The following is an 18,262-nucleotide window of genomic DNA, read 5'->3' as shown; positions in this document are numbered from 1 at the left end:
CAGGTTGATTTGGTGCAATATGCATTGTATCAACCTGGACACGTCAAGTATTCGTCAAGGACAGCCTCGATGTTTGACATTTTAAAACTTGTTTTACTTCATTAATTGAATATTAGGGTTTAGGAGAGTATGTTGCAGTTTGTCTTTATTTCTCATGTCCTGTTTTATTTTTCATGTCAATCAGATGCAGAGGCAGAGAGAAACTGCCTCTGCATCTGAAGCGCCACCTGAAGGTAAAAGTCTAAACAATTTGTGTTCAGGATGTGTGTGGTCTGCAGGAGTACTGACTGTCCTTTTCTTGACCTTAAACCTGTACAAGACCTGCCTTGCAGGAAGATCAGCCCTGATGCTCTTCCAGTGAACAGGACAGAACCAAATTTGTCACCAATGTTCTTTGCACTGAATCTGTATTGTTTTACTCTAAGGGCTTTAACAAATTACCTGATGTTTTTAATATCCTTAGTGTTAAAAACAATTTGACATGTTTTCCATATAACCCACTGGCAAGGTAAAGCAACACACATCAGACTAATCTCATGCTCAAATCATCTGCAACAATTGAGGAAATATATGTTAAAATATATGTTACATTTAATTTCCCTCTGGGATTAATAAAGTATTTTTAATTAAACTCAATAAAGGCCTACTGATAATATAGTAATTAAAATACTGCTATATTTATAAGATTTTTCCTTTCAAAAACTTATTTAAAATAGTTGAATTTGCAATTTTTAATTCTGTGTAGTTTATCAAAACATTTTCAACATTTTGAAAATCATACCAGTTTTAGCCCGTTTTTGCTTGTAAATTTATTTCATAATGTTATAGAACCAACATGTTTAAACTTTTTTTTTAATGTTATCGAGTTACCACTCGATAATATAAAACAAAAAATATATATTATTTTTATTCTAAATGGTACAAATTAGTGAAGCTAATGGCCGTGACCTGTGTTTATAAAATATAAAATAACACGATGAACTTGTTTTTTTGTTTTGTTTGTTTGTTCTTTGGTCCAATTATGTTCAGAACTGATACTTCTAAAAATGACCAGCTGCTCTGTTTTACATCACAGAAGAAGGCGGGTGCAGATACAAGCACATCTGGGTTGTTGCTAGGCAGCTCATCGGTGACAGAATCCCTTCCGTTGAGATCGTGAGTCCTCGTGCTTTTCCGGATCTTCTCGCTTCCTCCGAGCATTGGATACGGCTGATGTCACAGGCAGCAGCGGCAGCGGCAGCGCCAGTCAGTCCGGCGGAGCTAAGGACTGGAAGGACGATGGCGATCGACAAAGCGACTCTCTTCAGTTAAGCCTGACAATTGAAACCATTATCAGAGAACCGCCAACAATGGAGAGGCAGGGTCTCCCCGACCAGGACCAGCTGCTGCAGTTTCTGAAGCGGCTGAAGGAGGTTTTTGATGTTTGTGACGAGGATGCTGACGGCTTCATCCGGGTGGAGCACTTGATGGACCTTGGGCTTCAGTTCGGTCAAGGAGACGAGGTGAGCTGAGGAGAATGAAAGAGACAAGGTGGGCTAGTTGAGGATAAAGGACTCGCTAACGAATATTATTACTTTAAAAAGCATTCCAACATTTTCTCTGGGGCCAGTCGGAGAATAATGGAGTCCAGTGCTTGGTATCTAGACAGCCAGTCATAAACCTTGACAGGTGCCGGAGAGTTTCTAGCATCAGGAAGGTTGCGCGGGGCCTTTGACTTTGGTTTCGGGGACTACTTCCTAGCACCACGACGATCTCAGTGCTTGGTCATTTGTACTCTGTAAATAAAAAATGGAATAAAATTATGTTTTGTTGACCACAGATATGGAGGAGTCTGAGGACCCTGGACTGTATTAATCAGGGTTAGGGTCTAATCACACTCCATGTAATCTCTGCAGGGTTCCCAGTATTCTGTCCTATTTTTTTTTATCATGTTAGTATAACAAACAATGACACTGTTAGCTTTATGAATTAATTATATGCAGCCAGCCCTCTGAATCTGAGTATAATACAATTTATATTCTATTACTTTGCTCTTTTTCTTACCGTTACAACCAACCTGACTTCAACAGATTGTACCTAGTATTCCCATGAGGTCAAAGTCAAGTTTATAAAATTGTTCAAACATTTTATAGGTATGTGTTTCAAGTTTCAGGAGAAAAACTGTTGGAATGTTAAACTGTTGAAAGCTGTTTTTATCAGAACAAAAACGGCTTCAATGGATCCAATTAATTACCTGGTTCTGTTAGATTTCATGACATGTGAACACATTCAAAGCTCTGCAGTAGATTCTTCCATATTTTATACATTTCAGAAGCCATAGAAAGTTTAGATATTATGTCATGGTATAATGTTATTCCCTCATCAAAAACATGCCTGGAGAGTTGCTTTGATTCTTTCATGCATGTTTGAGGAATCGTTGAATGGCAACCAAATGCTTGCTCTCACAAAACACAGACTATTTCCACAAAGCTCCTCATTGGGGTTGCAGCCCTCAGCCGAACTTCCACCTCAGAGATCACCACTTCCCCCCCACAACCACACGCAGCTCCTCCAGACTAGCAGCAGCAGCCATTAGCAAACACCTGTGGAACTGTTAGCCTGCTGAGCTCATTATACATTTGACTTCTCAATCCAATGCTCTTAAGAACAGCACTGAAGGGTCAGTGTCAGAAAGAGCAGGAGCTTCTTAAAGAGACAGAGACCCAATTTCAAGGTGTCAGGTGTTTTTCCAGGTTTAAAACATAATCTGCAGGTAATCTGATCAGTTATAGTCTTGGGAACAGCATTTTTTTTTAATTCTGGGAACAATAACAATACATTAACCCTTATTGTATTTTATTGTAATTGCATGTTAATATTTCAAGGTCATGCATCACATGTATGTTACTTGTTAATCTTTAGGAGAACATTAACTTCTTCTCTTTCCCTTCATTTGCTTTTTGTAAGTAAAACAAATAAAAATAAAATGTCACTGTGACTTTTTATGTATACAGATATTTGATCAAATGTATGTCAGGTGAGAGAGTCTATATGAAAGCTTTTGGATCTACATCCATGTTGTGTGAACGTTCTGAGATGACAGCTTGAGTTAAGCAAATTTTATGAGAAACCTCATAATGGACGTTGCTGTACTTGCATACAAAATCCCTGAGTCTTAATTATTGCTGTAATACATTTACCTTTTGGATTCCGTTTTTATTTAGCAACCTTTAAATTGGCTGAGAGACAGAGACACATTGCTCAGCAGCATGTCTATATCGACTCATGAAAGCATTAAGGTTGTCAGGTATTGGTGATAAATTTTGATCATCGTTCTATCAAAATGCGGACCGCTATCTCCTTTTACAGAAAGTGAACCTGTCTGTTGTTGCAGGTCAAAAAGCTGACTAAGCATCTGTGCCCCAATGCTCACGGCAAAATCAACTTTAAAGAGTTCTGCCACGCAGTGTTCGCTATCAAAGGTAAGACCACTTCTGTCACTCTGATGACTTCCATCTGTGTTTATTATATGTCAATAAATAATAAGCACCAAGTTGTATCTTTAGTTTACAATCACCATTAAAAAAAAGTCCACCCTCCTTTTGGATGAGGAAGACAGTGAAACACAACAGCACAGCCCTGGTTTGACCTGTGGTTGTTCGTCCCTCAGACATACTTGTTGTCCTATGGGAACAAAGCAGGGAACAGAAAATCAAAACCTGTGTGAGCCCTGGAGCTTCTCACCTAGCCACAGATTTAGAACTAGACATCGTCATGTCAGTCAATTTAAGATCATAAAATAGATTAGAATACCAGACAAAGAAAAATACATATCATTTTTTTAAAATAATTCTTTCATTTATTAAGCGGAAAAACATTATTCAGACCAACCTGGCTCTTTGAAATCATAAATAAATGATGATTAACCTCAGTAACCTGGTCATTCCCTGACCTGAGTTACTGTCAAACAGAATGGGAATCTCAAAGATCTTACCCCGTTACATGTGGTGTGAATCTAACAGCATTTCATAAGAAGACATGATACCAATCACCTAACATGTGGACGGAGAGACACTCTCCAGCATCAGGATCTGGATTATTTGGCTTAATTGAGTTTTGGTGCTGAAGTTCAGTTTGTGTGGAAACCTAAATGTTGCACAAGGTGCATAGAAATGGGATCTGAACTTCAGATTGTTGCCTTAAATTGAAATAATTATACTAAAGGAATGCAGTCTTGCCATCTAGTGTGTGTACATTAACCTCTACAGTCTATTGTATTTACACTATTACCTCTTCTTACAATTCTGAAAAGTAATTCATTTACCTCCACCTCATTCCTCTTCTATCCTTCCGTTGCTGCTGCAGGTTTTGAGGAGATATTAAAGATGGCGGTTATCCCTCGGAGTCAGACATCCCAGCACCAGTCAGTCACAGACAACGGCTACATTTATCAGGTAAAACCTTTGTGCTAATGGTTCAAACTTAAAAAAACACAGCTGTGGGACACATAAATGAAACACTTTATCCACAGTGTCTGCTTGTCCTCCTTCCAACACGTCAACTAGAGCATCCGCCCGTTCTTCATCACGACTCTTCAGTACAATGTTGGCCCTTATCAGACCGTTGCGTAGAGTTAGGAGTATGTTTGAACACCAACGTCTATCTGACTCTTAAAGGATAGAGTTAATGTGAATTTACTGTAAAACATGATGTTTTCGCTGTGGTGTGATGGTTGCTCAGCCCTGCAAGAGTTGAGCTCAGCTACACAGTTGCTTAGCAACAGGAGGACAAGTGAGAGAGACGGAGGTGTAGCCTTGTTCTGACAAAGATCCTCTAACAAAGTGATGCAATAATTGTTTAAGTGTTGTAAATGTTTTCATGAATGAATAAATTAGTATATTTGGTGTGCATCTGGAATTTTTTATTGGTAATAGTGAATAAATATTAGAATTAAAATGTTTATTCACTTCCAGTGATTAAATTGGGTGTAAAACTAAAGAGATGCATGTTGTCAAATTATGTATGAGTGTGCTGATGAGCTGCAAACATTTTAATAAAGAAATAAAATTTTCTGTCAGATTGTTGGAAATCCCTATCCCTCTAACATTATGCAGGATAACATGTAAAATCCACACATTTTAACCAAAGACGTTCCACAGCGCTCAGATGATTTGATATGTTTTTATGAGATTCACCACATAAATTACTATCCGGCTCACCTAAATGTTTTCTAAGAGTTCTTTTCTCAGACATATGTGATCTCTGAATCTTTCACTTAGCTTCTCATATTTTAAACAAACATGGCTGAATATAGACCGTAGACATGTTATACCATTATGATTTAACCACTGAAAGCTTTTTGGATGCTCTGTCCAGATGAACTGGACAACCACTACAAACATAATTACTGACGATATTAACTCTAACCTCCAGCTTTGTTGTTAAGACAATACCAGTCTCTACTCTGGGCTAATGAGAAATACAAAGCTAAAGTATAGCCAATAACCGAAAAAATAATAGCATTATGGAAGTTAGCCTTCAGTTATGTCGCTACGGTTTCTCTAATAATCTCTAAATATGCTGCAGCACATATCTATCTGGCTAATTTACTGTATCTATTCTAATATTAGATGGATTTTTTGTGCATTTTGTAAATATAAAAATGGAGAATTTCCAGCATTTTATAGTTCTTTATGTGCCACAGACCTTTTCATCACAAACAAAATATGCATTAATGAGTAGAAGGCAGTCTGGTAGTGAAAACTGTCCAGCATTTTCTTAAAAAAACAATTGTAGCCTTATAATAATAAAATAAAACCCAAAGTAGCCATTTATAAATATGAAAGTCCTTTGTTGCATTAGATTGGGCGTGGCCTTCAGCAGAGTGCCAGAGCCCAGACGTATTATTAATGTTTGTATCTGGAGCATACTCCATGCTACCCTGTCTGATAAACGAACAGATTAATAACTCATCCAATGAATATACTGATGTTGTCATAGCCAAACAATAACTAGAACTGCAGCGTCATCATCAACTTTGTTCCAATTTGAAGTGAAGTCAGCTGTAAGCCAGTTTTTTCTGGGATAAATGTGGATTGTCAATCAATCCTGTTGATTAGGCCGAACGGCGGCAGATCATGGCAGATGAGTCGAAAATCCATAAAACATCAACAGCTTCCAGGCATTTCCATCAGTCTCACCTTACATCTGTAAGGTGAACCACCATGAACCACCACAGCAAACTGTTGACTCTGTCATTTAACAGACTCGGACCACTAAAAGAAAGAAGATACTGAAAAAGTATTTTAATTCAGGTGTGTCAGAAGTAAACAAAATAAATGGGTCCAGTCGAAAACTGTTTACGGTACATAAGGACCAATTCAGTTTGATTCATTTTAGTAAGATACATTTTGTGCATTTATACTTCCCATACTTGCAGACCACAAATCCATCATTTCATCAGACTGGGAAACCTGTTTTTATCACAAGAAACATTTTGAATCCAAATTTGAGCCCATATTATGCATAAATTGTGGTATTGGATTGCACTGTTATCTTTGCAAATATTAATTATAATTTATTATCATAAATGAGTTCATAATTTATGATATGTTAGAGGGAAATCCCTATCCTCTAACATAATGCAGGATAACATGATCTAGTTTGTGATTCATTTTATGATTTCATTATGATCTTATTCCTCTCAGTTCGATGTAAACTATATGATCTGCAGTGATGTAGAAATAAAATAAAACAAAACTAAAGAAAAAACCTCACCTACTAATATTATTGCTGTTATTTTGACATAACAATACATTTCATTTTGTATGTTTGCAGAATGGTGAGGTGCAGCTCGGCCCTCCTATCATCACATGTACGCGATCTTACCCAGAATGCAGTGTGTACAACGTGAGGCGTGGAGCTGAGGCAGAGTGTGACATGGACAGCGTTGCTGAAAACACCCACAGCTCTGACTCCCAAGAGACATCACAGGACAGGTCAGTTCCAAAAAACAAGTGACCATTTGGAACTTAGCGAAGCGTGTGTTGACTGAAACTGTTGCTGTGCAGCTACAGACACGTGACGGGGTCGGCGTCGGTCCCTGCTGTCCCCAGAGAGGAGCAGTTTGAGGACTATGGTGAGGGGGTGGATGTAGACTTCAGCCCCAGCAGCCCTTGTCCTGAAGACGACAGCAGGACCAATGGCTTCTCAGACCTGGGTTCCTCACTCCCTTCCAGGTTTGGATTTTGTCTGGAAATACAAACAAATCACAATCTTTAATTTGGTCTAAAATAATTCTGAACACATTTGTTAGAATGGAAGCTAAAAAGAACTGCTAGCAACTGTAACTTCTTTCCATCTGGAACTGTTGAAAGGTTGCGAAGCAGATGCTGTGATGCTGAACCACAGAGCAGCTTTAAGGGAAGAAGGTGCTAGTCACTTTTAACACACTCCAGCCTGAATGAGCACCAAGCAGCTCCTCAGATGTTGTAATAATTCAGTTTTCCTCTAAATGTCTATCTACATCTCTTTTTGTTTCTTTCTTTTAGTCATTTCCATTGACCATATCATTGCGCAATTTAACTATTCAAAAATACATTTGCATAATGGAAACATGGTAATTTTGAAAAAAAAAAAAAACTTTTTTTTTAATAAAAAGTTTTGAGGTGGTTTTTAGCCTTATCAAAATTGGTTTATTTTGCAAAACTCCAAAGGAAACACTTTTTTTATCACGAGTCACATGACCAACAACCAGATGTTACCATTGGTGCATTCGAAGATGGCAGGAAGTTGGAGGATGATGGCACAGCTTGATTTTTACTGACTTATTACATGAACAACATTCATGTGTGATTTTAATTGCATGTCCTGTTTGATGGAATCACAGCAATTGCAGAATTATGCTTTTTTGACATCATCATAATGCAAACAAAGTCTTGTGCACATTTGTAATGGAGACGCTTCTGTTGAGGATAAAAATAGTTAAGAGTGTTCCTTCTTTTACTTTCATTGTTTACTGTTACTTTTTTAGTAAAAAATTACAAAATTAGTTTGGTTTGTTTTGTTGGTACATATGGAAGGTTTTGTCTGGTTTAGTGGTCCCGTGTTATGTGTTGATCTTGTTTTTCCAAACACAGTGCTGGTCATACTCCTCAGAAGATGCAGCAGCTGTACAACAGTGATCTGCTCGACATCTACTGTTCTCAGTGCTGCAAGAAAGTGAATCTTCTCAATGACCTGGAGGCTCGTCTTCGAAACCTCAAGGCAAACAGGTAGACAAAAATAGAAAAATTGCATTGCACTCGCACCTTTGATTGTAGATTTACTTTTAACCAGAGCCACTACCATAACACCCTGACTGCTGACTCAGCATTATCATCACAGATTTACTGCAGGAGATGTGAAGCCATCAACACTAAACCCATGTTATGCATTTATCACTCCAAATTAAGCCAGACTTGTATCTACGGCAACTAATTTCAGACCAGGTACAATGAGTGGTTGCAAGATATGCGAGTCATTGCAGTACTTGCTAAACTCACATCAGAAGGGAATTGAAACATAAATTGTTGACTGCAGAATAGTCTTTATAGGACAAAAATAAAGACTAGATTGGTTGTATTTGTCAGAGCAGCATTGTTCTCTTTTTTTAAAGCAGGCCATTTTAAACCTGTCATGGTTAGCTTGACTCTTTGCTTTGCTTTGTGTTTCAGTCCTAACAGGAAGATCTCCAGCACAGCGTTTGGACGGTGAGTGACTGACATTCGTCCTGATGAGCTAACTTTACCTTTTTGTAGCAGATGTGAGATGTAGCAGTGTTCTCTGTGTAATGAGTGATCAGGTATATTTGTCTTGGTGTCTCTACAGGCAGCTGTTTCAGGCCAATCTTGGAGTTTTTGGCTCCAGTCAGGGCAGCAGCACAGAGGACCTGTTCACAGACAGCATCGACTCCTGTGACCTCGACATCACAGACAAAGTACACACACACACACACACACACACACACACACACACACACACACACAGACACAAAAATGAAGTTATATTTAGATTTCCTCATATGCAACTATAAGACATTATGTTCTACGGAAGTTATTTGACCAATTCTTTGACCAATTCTGGCCAATTTTGGCCAATTCTAATTTATTTTTTTCTTTTTGAATACTTATTATAATATATACACATATACTTATTATTGGAAAATGTACCACAGGTTATTTGATAAAGGTAATGCTTTCAACGTATGGGGTAAAAAAAAAAAAACATTTTCAGAATGTCAAATATTTGTTGTTTAGTTTATTATTGATATTTCCACCTATGTCACATGGCACATACATTAGTGGTAGAACGTCCTTGATATTGACTGAATAAGTAACATGGATTGTGATTCCTCTGCTTTTCTCACTCAGGTCAGTTATCTGGAGAAGAAGGTGACTGAGCTGGAGAGTGACAGTTTGGCCAACAGTAACCTGAAGTCTAAACTCAAACAGGAGAACACCCACCTGGTCCACAGGTGGGAGAAACATCCAGTACATGCTTGAGATTTTAGTTCCTGTGACTCAGCTTAACTCACATAGATCTAGTTTTATGTTATACATGTTTGATCAGTATGTACATGTTTGCCTCTCAGGGTGCATGAGCTGGAAGAGCAGGTGAAGGATGCTGAGACAAAAGCAGCAGAGACGCTGGGAGAGGAGATGAAGCGCCACCGTGAGGCTTACAGCAAGATGGAGAGAGACAGAAACACAGAGATAGATCTGCTCTGTTGCCGGTAACCTACAAAAACGCTGCAGAGAAGACTGCAGCACAGCCTAAAACATTAATTATTGTCAGACTGACTCAAACATTCACTTTGAGTCATCATCATCATCATCACGAAGAACACAGTTGCTTATGGAGGCCATAAGCAGTGTGACTGTAACTAATGTCAGTGACAGTCAGATATCTCAGTGCTCAGTGCTGCTTTAGAGATATAGAATATTCTGCACAAGGAAGTAAACACTCTCTTCACTGGGTGTTTCTATTTATTATGAAGACTCTGTATGTACCAAAATCAAATCAACAATAGGTAGGTGAAACAGAAGCAACTACCTGCTGTAAACTGAAGCTGTGCTCCTGTCTGAAACGTTTTGCAGCCTCTTGCAGACTTTTTTCCAGGATTGTTTTGTGTACAACTCTGAGCAGCTTCCCTGTCCCTGCTGAAGGCAGAATCCCCACATCATGATGCTGCCACTACTGTTTCACTGTAGACATGCACAGTATTAGCTTCCATCACCTATAGTGTTTTTTGCATGAAGGCCAAAAAATATTTTATGTTTCAAATTTATGCTTTTCATTTAGTTTTTGCTTCACATTTAGAATTGCAAAGACATGAAAAATAATTTGATTTATTTGTCCATATTAATAACCAGTCTATTGAATGGGCTCAGTGCTAAAGGGACAGTAAGCCCAAATTAAAATGTGATTTTAATTTCTATGCAAACTTGTGCACAGGGTCCAGCAGTTGGAAGAGGAGAATGGAGACATGAGCGTAAATGTGAGCAGACTCAAGTCTCAGTCTGAGAAACTGGACCAGGTGAGTCAAACTGACAGGCCCGGGCTGCAGGACACTGGAAAAAAAAAACTGATGTTGCCATTTTTCTACCATTGTGATATATATAGTATCGCAAAATGAAAAAAATAAGAATTTTCAGCAGATAACTTGAATAGCACCTTCAGTTATGCTGCACTCCTGACATCTTGCTTACAGTTAACCTGCTCTGATCTTACCTCTTCTAGTGAATATCACAAGCATGTTTGTTTCTGTATCTGAGAGTTTATGTTCTTATTAAGGAAAACCTTATCAGTCGCAGTCTATGTCCATTTTCTTCTCTCGTCTCTTTCACCTTTGCCTCCATCATTCTGAGCGTTTGTGTTTTGACAGATGTGGTTAGTGTGTGATGTGAGTCATGACAAATTTAAGAGAAGGGCAGTCTGAATGGTAACCAAAGAGTTATTCCCTCATCAAAAACATACCTGGAGTGTTGCCTTGATTCTCTCATTCATGTTTGAGAAATCCTTTAATCTCCATGGCAACCATTTAGCTGTGTAAAACACCTGGGTGGATCTATCTCCGCCTTCAAGACACAGCTCCTCCTCAGAACTGCAGCTCCAAGTTTCTGAGCTTTTGCCTCTCAGAGCAGCCCTCCCTACAACTCTCCCACTTTGCTCCTTCAGACTAGCCAGCAACAATTGGTAAACACCTGGTGGAACTGTGCATCTGCTGAGCTCATTATAGGAGCTACTTCTCAGAGCAAAACTGGAGCTCTTTTATACATCAGCTCTATTTTCACAGGACTTACCAAGAAAAGAACACCGTCCCTGTGAAACATGCCTTTTGCTTAACTTGTAAGGTTCAGGTAAAAAGCTGTGATTTCTCTGCCACATTCAGTCTTCCTGACCTAGTCTTCCTGTTCACTCTGCAGGAAAAGCAAAGGATGACGGACAAATTGGAGGACACCAGTCTGAGGCTGAAGGATGAGGTGGATCTGTACAGAAAGATCATGGATAAGCTCTGGCACAACCGCCATGAGTTTCAGAAAGAAAAAGAGGCCATGCAGGAGGTGAGGCCGGCTTTCTCTCTGATTGTTGAAGTAGATCTGTCTCCGTTCTTGTGACTTGTTCTCCTTAAATCTTTTCCCGTTTAGTTTTTCTGGTTGAAACATTGCTTTTTATAAAGATTTTTTGTTCTGATTTTGGATATTATGCAGCTGGAGAGAGTTTTTACTGCTACATTTTTACTTTTGCAAAGTTGTCATGATGCATAGCTATCATAATGTAACTTTTTTTTTACAACCCAGAGCAGCTGATTTAGCTGCGAGGCTAAATAATACAGAACCAGACGAGAGTACAGAAAGGAGAGAGGGAAGGAGGAACTTCAGGATTCTTCTACAATATGAAATGGATTAAACTCAAGTGCTAACAAGGACCCAGCTACATTTAGAATGCAGTGTTATTTGTATCTCCACCAGAACAGTGAGATGCTTCCCAGTCCCCAGTAACAAATCCAAGGTTTATAGTCTAGATTTGAGGGAACTCAGTCTTTCAGATGTTTTCTTCTCCATGTTTGGTTCTAGTTCTGGTGATGCAGAGCAAAACCAGAACTAGAAGACCGGAGAGGTCTGGAAGGTTGATACAACAGCAGATCTTTAATATATTTTATTTTTCTCCTGCACCCAGAAAAGCAGAACTTCACCCTCCTGTGACTCACCTGCACATATCAGGACCTCCTCTCATCCACACCATCAGCCTCTAATGACTATTTCAATACACATGGATGTTTAGGGTTATTCATTCTCTTTGGTTTAAGTAATGTATTTTTAACTGAGCTAACTAAAATTAATCTACAAAAAAACCAACAAATTTTATCAAATATTTTGTATCTTTTGTTTGCAGTTGATTGATGACCTGCGCCGGGAGCTGGAGCATCTGCAGCTGTTCAAGTTGGAAATGGAACATCCTGGGAAGGGCAAAGGGCTGTCTGAGTTTAACGCCAAGACCAGAGAGACGGAAATGGAACATGAAGTCAGGAGACTCAAACAGGTCAATGAACAGAAAACACTCCGGTTTGCTGAGAAAAATCCTGTGTCTTTGTGCTGTTAAGTCACATTTTTCTGTCACTGATTTTATATTGCCTGTCATGATAACAAATTTTACGGGATGATAAAATGTCCCACAAATGATCTTGATAAATGATAATGTTGTTTTGAGACCATTCCCAAGTAATATGTTGATAATAGCATTATAAAGCAAGTCCACAAGTCATCAGAGACTAAGAAACTTTCATTTTGTTCAAAACACGCCACACTGGAAATGAAAGATGCTTTAACTATCCAAAATAAAACAACACAACCAAAATCAATAAATATAAAGGACATAGAAACCAAACACAACTGAAACCATAAATAAAATGGATTATAGAGTTTCTGTGAACAAAATTGCACACAAAAAATATTAATCATCACAATGTAAATGACCAAACTCATTTTAATTTATTATGTATTTAACTGCTTATTGTGACCGGCTTAAATGTGTCTGTTAAGTTGATCAGTGTTTTTGTAATGAGGACATTTCATTTAAATATAAAAGTCACAAAGTTAAAATTGGATTAAAAACAAACATTAATGAAAAGACAAAACATTAATAAAATTTCATTAACAATTAAAACTAATATTCATATTTAAAAGGATCTGTACGTTTGTACAATGAAAGGTACATTTAAATAAGAATGTTTTTGTTGCTCTTTGCTTCAGGATTCATGGCAACATAAAAACAGTTCAGTGTTGAGGTGTTTCAGATCAGAAATAACTCCACTAAAAAGTGAATGATCTGTAAATATTTTTCAGAATGATGCTGCTGACAGCCCACTGTGTTACTGCTTCATAGGTGGAATTTTATTACCAGCCGTAAAGAGTCACTGATTCTATTTGCATCAGAATCAGTGAGGACGCCTTAGATTAAAAGCATACAGTCTTTAGTGAAAAACAATTTTTTACTCATCAGATGTTTGAATCTTTGCTCTCACATACAGTATTCCCTTGCAGTCAGGTTTGATCCTAACCTTCACCCACTGCTGCTGAAACACTGTTGTTGTCTCCGAACTCTTTCAGGAGAACTTTAAACTCAGAGACCAGAACGACGATCTTAACGCTCAGATTCTGAGTCTGAGTTTGTATGAAGCAAAGAACCTGTTTTCCTGCCACACCAAGGCGCAGTGCCTCGCTGCTGAGATCGACAACGCTTCGAGAGACGAGGTCAGGCTGATGGATGGAGTCTATGTCCGTCCATCAGTTTGTTAGAATGTTGTTTGCTTTTTGTTGTCTGTTAGAATTGAATCATTTGAACTTTCTTCCTCTTACAGCTTGTTGATGCTCTGAAAGAACAGGAAGAGATCAACCTGCGTCTGAGACAATATATGGACAAAATCATTCTGGCCATTCTTGATCACAATCCTTCCATCCTAGAGATTAAGCAGTAAACTTTACATTTGTTTTAGTGTAGTGGTGGTAATTAGCCATGGCACCAGTTTCTATGAACATGTTTTGTTTTAACCTTTCCAGTCTTTGTCTTTTTTTTTTTTTGACCAAAAATATGTTTGTACTTTTTTTTTAGCTCATACACATAAACAAATATGCCAAAAGTCAGGATTGTTTAACGCATTCTTTCAAAATCATTTTATTGATCCCACAAGGAAATTATTTTGTCCAAGTTACACAAAACACAGTAAAATATGAATAAATAGAATAAAAAAAAAAACTAAAGTAAAATAGAGTTTATCTCAGTAGTCAGTTAGTTAAAACACCAACTGTGCGTTGTTTTAACATCAGTAACGTCTTTATGACACTGGCTGCCTTTAGCCACAGTTTCAATCTGTTTAGGCAGGAGCTGATGTGGTGCATTTAGTGAATATTCAGAGAGAAATATTCCTGATTCCATCATGTAGACCAGTGGTCCCCAAACTTTTTCCTGTGAGGGCCACATAACTTTTCCCTTCTCTGGTGTGGGTCCGGCGTCAGTTTGTACCAGAAAAAGTGTTACACGGTTATCACCTGCGCGTTTCTCGATTGATTTTTACCCAGAAAGCACATGGGCAAAAATCGTTAGGGAAACGGTCACCGGGACTGACTAGTATATCTTCCATTGAGGGAAAGTAACTTTAACATATGAATTCCTCATATGTTAACATGAAGGCTCGTTTTGAAGTATAAGCTGCTACTTACAGGCATCGCTTCGAAGATTTCGACCTGGAATGCGGCGTTCAACTGTGTTGTTGGCTAGCGGCGTTCTACCGCTAGCGCAACAACCGAGCTGATTAAATAACATAAAAGTCAAGCAGTTCCCTAAAAGTCCAACAGATGGCAGCAATGCGCCATGCTAAACAAAACACCCACAGTTTACAGGACACACTTCCTGCTAAAGAGCCCCCTGGTGGTTGAAGAAAAATCCACATATAAACCGGAAAATAGAATTTATGAGAAAAAATCTGAACGCTCTCTGGTATTGTTCGGGGGACCACTGATGTAGATGGTTCGACTGGGATTAATTCTAAACGTACACAACATGTTTAGAGTAAGGAGCATTTCAGGGACTGCCTCCATCTGTGGTTCCATTTCTCTCCTTCTAATATTTTAGTGTCTGTTTGAACACAGCTGAAAGTTTACAAGATATATGATATATGCTCTGCATAGCATTCATTTCTTATGCTTATAACATATGAGCCTAAGAGTAATTTCAGGTCTTCAAGGTGCCAATATTGAAAATGGTGTGCCAAATAGTTTCACTGATTGAGAGAGAAAACTCAACAAATATCTGAAATACCTTATATAAGCTGAACAACTTGCTCGTTTCTTAAAGCCTGAATGTCTGGAATTATATTGTGACACATATTTCATATGTTTGTACTATGATCAAGGTTTTAGCTGACAGTGAGTTGGAGAGTGAAATGTCACCCAATAGCTTTATCTTGAGTTTCTAGTTGTTTGTGTTTCTAAGACTAAAGAGTTTGTCCCATTCTGCTCCCCTTACTGGCACAACGTCACAAAACTGCTAGCAAATAAATGTGGATCCACTTTAAACGTTGAAATGAAAATAAATATTTTAATGGAAATCAAGCACATTCAGCACATTTTAGACACCCAGGTTTTCCACCAACTGCAGATGTTCTTTCTTACAAGAACTCTGCAGTTCCTGTAGGAAACAATAAATGAAACAAAGGAACAGCAACATTTAACACCATTCACTCATTTTGTCCAGCCTAAGCATACTGACCTGGTCCAGCACACAGTGAACCACGTCTTAGATTTATGTTGTAAATATTCTCTCCTTAACCAATGTTAATAAGATATTGTACTCAGATCACTTTCAAACTTATGCTCACTTTGTCACTTTGAACAACTATGTAAACATGTTAAAGCAGTCCACAGTTGTGAGTGAGGAATGCAGTTATTAACCTGCAAAAAAAGCTCTACATCCTTTAACAAATACAAGTATTTTTGTGTTGCACTAACTTTGTGATTTCTTCTTTTTCACTTCTTGTATTAAGTTGTAAAACATAGAAAATGGCAGTTTTATCAAAAGTTGTTTGGCCTCAGATTGAATAGTTTCTGTTATGATCTTTAATTAATGTTGCTGTACTTTGCCATTATACTTTTCATTTATTTGTCCTAAATGTCGTACAGATGCAGTTCCACTGTTTCTGTTGAGCTCCATTTGCTCAAACTGTTTTTGTTTTTTGACACAAAATATGTAGATTGATGTAGAGCATACTTATACATTTAATAAGTATATTAAACCTGTTGGATATCACCTGTCACAATTCACATGTGCTCATTTTGTTTTTGCTTACTTGTGTAAATAAAATCTACTGGCTTTGGTTTGGCAAGTCAGCTCTTGTGGTTTGTCCTTATTAAGGTTCAGAGCTCCAGGGTACATTTCCTGACCAATACAAGAGTTAGAGTTTAACATTCTGAATGTAATCAGAGACATAACATGAAAAGGTGCCACATTTAGAAGACACTATAGACTTGAAAGGTTAGGCTTTTTAAAAAGACAAACCTTTAGTGCAAGGCACATTTATTTGTTTGGCACCAATCGTACACAGGATAATTCCGAGTGCTTTACAGGAAAACAAAGGAATAGATATCATTCAGATTAAAAACTCTGAGTGCACCACAGAGACTATACATGCCTCCAAAAGTGAAGGTTTTTGTCTGTGTGTGCATCTGCAAACTGCAGTCTGGCTTATTTATGTTTCTTTTGAAATAAAAACTTTTTCCTTCCAGAGCAGCTTTTCAACCCATGTTGGCAGGACAACCTTGGTTTCACTGGGAATAATCACTCTGCAGCATCTTCACAACAACTTTAGCTTTTGTTCTGGTGTAACTGCACATTTTGGACCAGAACCCTCTGAGACACTGAACACATAGTTGTTTTGAGCACATAAACTTGGCACCTTCAGGCATCGGTAAATTGTTCCCCAGGATGAACCAGACTTATGCAGCTCCATGATTATCTTCCTGATATCTTGGTTGATTGAAACTTGTATTTTATTGTTTTGTTTTTTTGAAATTTTTATGTTTAAAAAAAAAAAAGCATAACCAGTGTGCTCCAGATTTGGCCTTAACAAACATCCACAGAGGAACCTGCAGTTAAGTCAAATCAGTTAACAGTTATCAGTTAACCTATCAGAAGTTCTCCAAGCAATGATGACATCACAATCTGGGGTTTCCCTCGATGTTTAAAGAGATAGTAATCACACTGGATGTAAGCTTTAGATTTTGAAGACACAATAAAAAGATGTGTCTTTTTATCCTGTGTGCATGTCTGGTTTCAGCTTTACACTGAAAACACAAACGATGGAATAATTGTAGTAAACACTAATGCTTCCTTTTCTGATTTAAAAGGACCTACCGTTTCTTCCCATCTCAGGTTTTCAGAGAGCTTGTTGTCAAACAGAGGAGGATAGAAACTAAATGCAGTTTCTGCTCTCTTGTCTCAGATGACCGGAGAGGTCTATGTGATTCATATTTGACCAGTAATCCTTTCAACCATTCAGTGCTTTATACACCATCTAAAACATTTGAATACTTTACCACAATATCCAAACAGCCCTCAGAGAAACTGAGAAGTATTTCTTTCCAGTATGTTAGACTGTTGTAAGAATTATCCTGTCCACTGTTGCATGGACACTGAATGTTGAGAAAATAGTCCATGCATTAAATTCATATGCTGCAGCAGCTGATGTGCGTCAGTGTTCACAGAAGTTAAAATCTCTAAAATCAACTTTCAAACTATTCCAAATGTTAGCTTGTTTAAATAAAAAACAAATTTTACATCTTTCTGAATAACAGTCTCAATTAATTGTTCTTCTTACTGTGACTACTGCTTTCATCTGACAAACGTAAGGCAAGAAAGAAGTTTAGTTTGAAGAAATCTATTAAAGTTTAGATTTCATGATGTTGAAGAATTATAGTTTGATTGCTTAAAAAAATCTTTTAAAAATATGTACAATTATTTATATTTTAGTATAGTTAGAAATTAAATTCATCATTTACTTGGCACACAAAGTCTCACATTAACACAAGCATTGAATTACTAACAAAGCTTTTGAGTAGAACAGCTTTAGATTAATAATTCAAGAACATTTTGTGTAAAAAATGAAGCATGGATAACATTATTACATGTCCAGTCATTTATCGGCCTCGGGTTTTCTGGCTGAGTTGTGATCCTCCAATCCTGTAGATGG

At 37.8% G+C, this 18,262-nt stretch overlaps 1 protein-coding gene across 1 annotated transcript; it reads left to right on the top strand.

Annotated features, from left to right (window-relative positions):
• The first annotated feature begins 1,196 nt into the window (after positions 1-1,196).
• Positions 1,197-16,403, top strand: rab11fip4a (RAB11 family interacting protein 4 (class II) a). The gene is made up of 15 exons (XM_008415090.3): positions 1,197-1,502; positions 3,374-3,461; positions 4,345-4,433; positions 6,817-6,977; positions 7,050-7,217; positions 8,118-8,252; positions 8,694-8,729; positions 8,848-8,956; positions 9,390-9,493; positions 9,611-9,751; positions 10,474-10,555; positions 11,445-11,582; positions 12,415-12,561; positions 13,629-13,772; positions 13,880-16,403. Exons 1-15 carry the CDS (start codon positions 1,350-1,352, stop codon positions 13,994-13,996), a joined length of 1,812 nt encoding a protein of 603 aa, XP_008413312.1. The 5' UTR covers positions 1,197-1,349; the 3' UTR covers positions 13,997-16,403.
• Positions 16,404-18,262: the final 1,859 nt, after the last annotated feature.

The sequence above is a fragment of the Poecilia reticulata genome, chromosome 8, assembly GCF_904066995.2.
Source record: "Poecilia reticulata chromosome 8, P_reticulata-male-v2, whole genome shotgun sequence".
Classification (NCBI taxonomy): domain Eukaryota; kingdom Metazoa; phylum Chordata; class Actinopteri; order Cyprinodontiformes; family Poeciliidae; genus Poecilia; species Poecilia reticulata.
The sequence above is the reverse complement of the archived record's forward strand: the minus strand, read 5'-3'. Positions and strand labels throughout refer to the sequence as shown.

Excerpts from the sequence above, each read along its gene's own strand:
- rab11fip4a (XM_008415090.3), top strand. The coding sequence starts at position 1,350 with ATGGAGAGGCAGGGTCTCCCCGACCAGGACCAGCTGCTGCAGTTTCTG. Across the intron at positions 3,462-4,344 it reads CGCAGTGTTCGCTATCAAAG|GTTTTGAGGAGATATTAAAG; the intron begins GTAAGACCACTT and ends TTGCTGCTGCAG. Across the intron at positions 4,434-6,816 it reads ACAACGGCTACATTTATCAG|AATGGTGAGGTGCAGCTCGG; the intron begins GTAAAACCTTTG and ends GTATGTTTGCAG.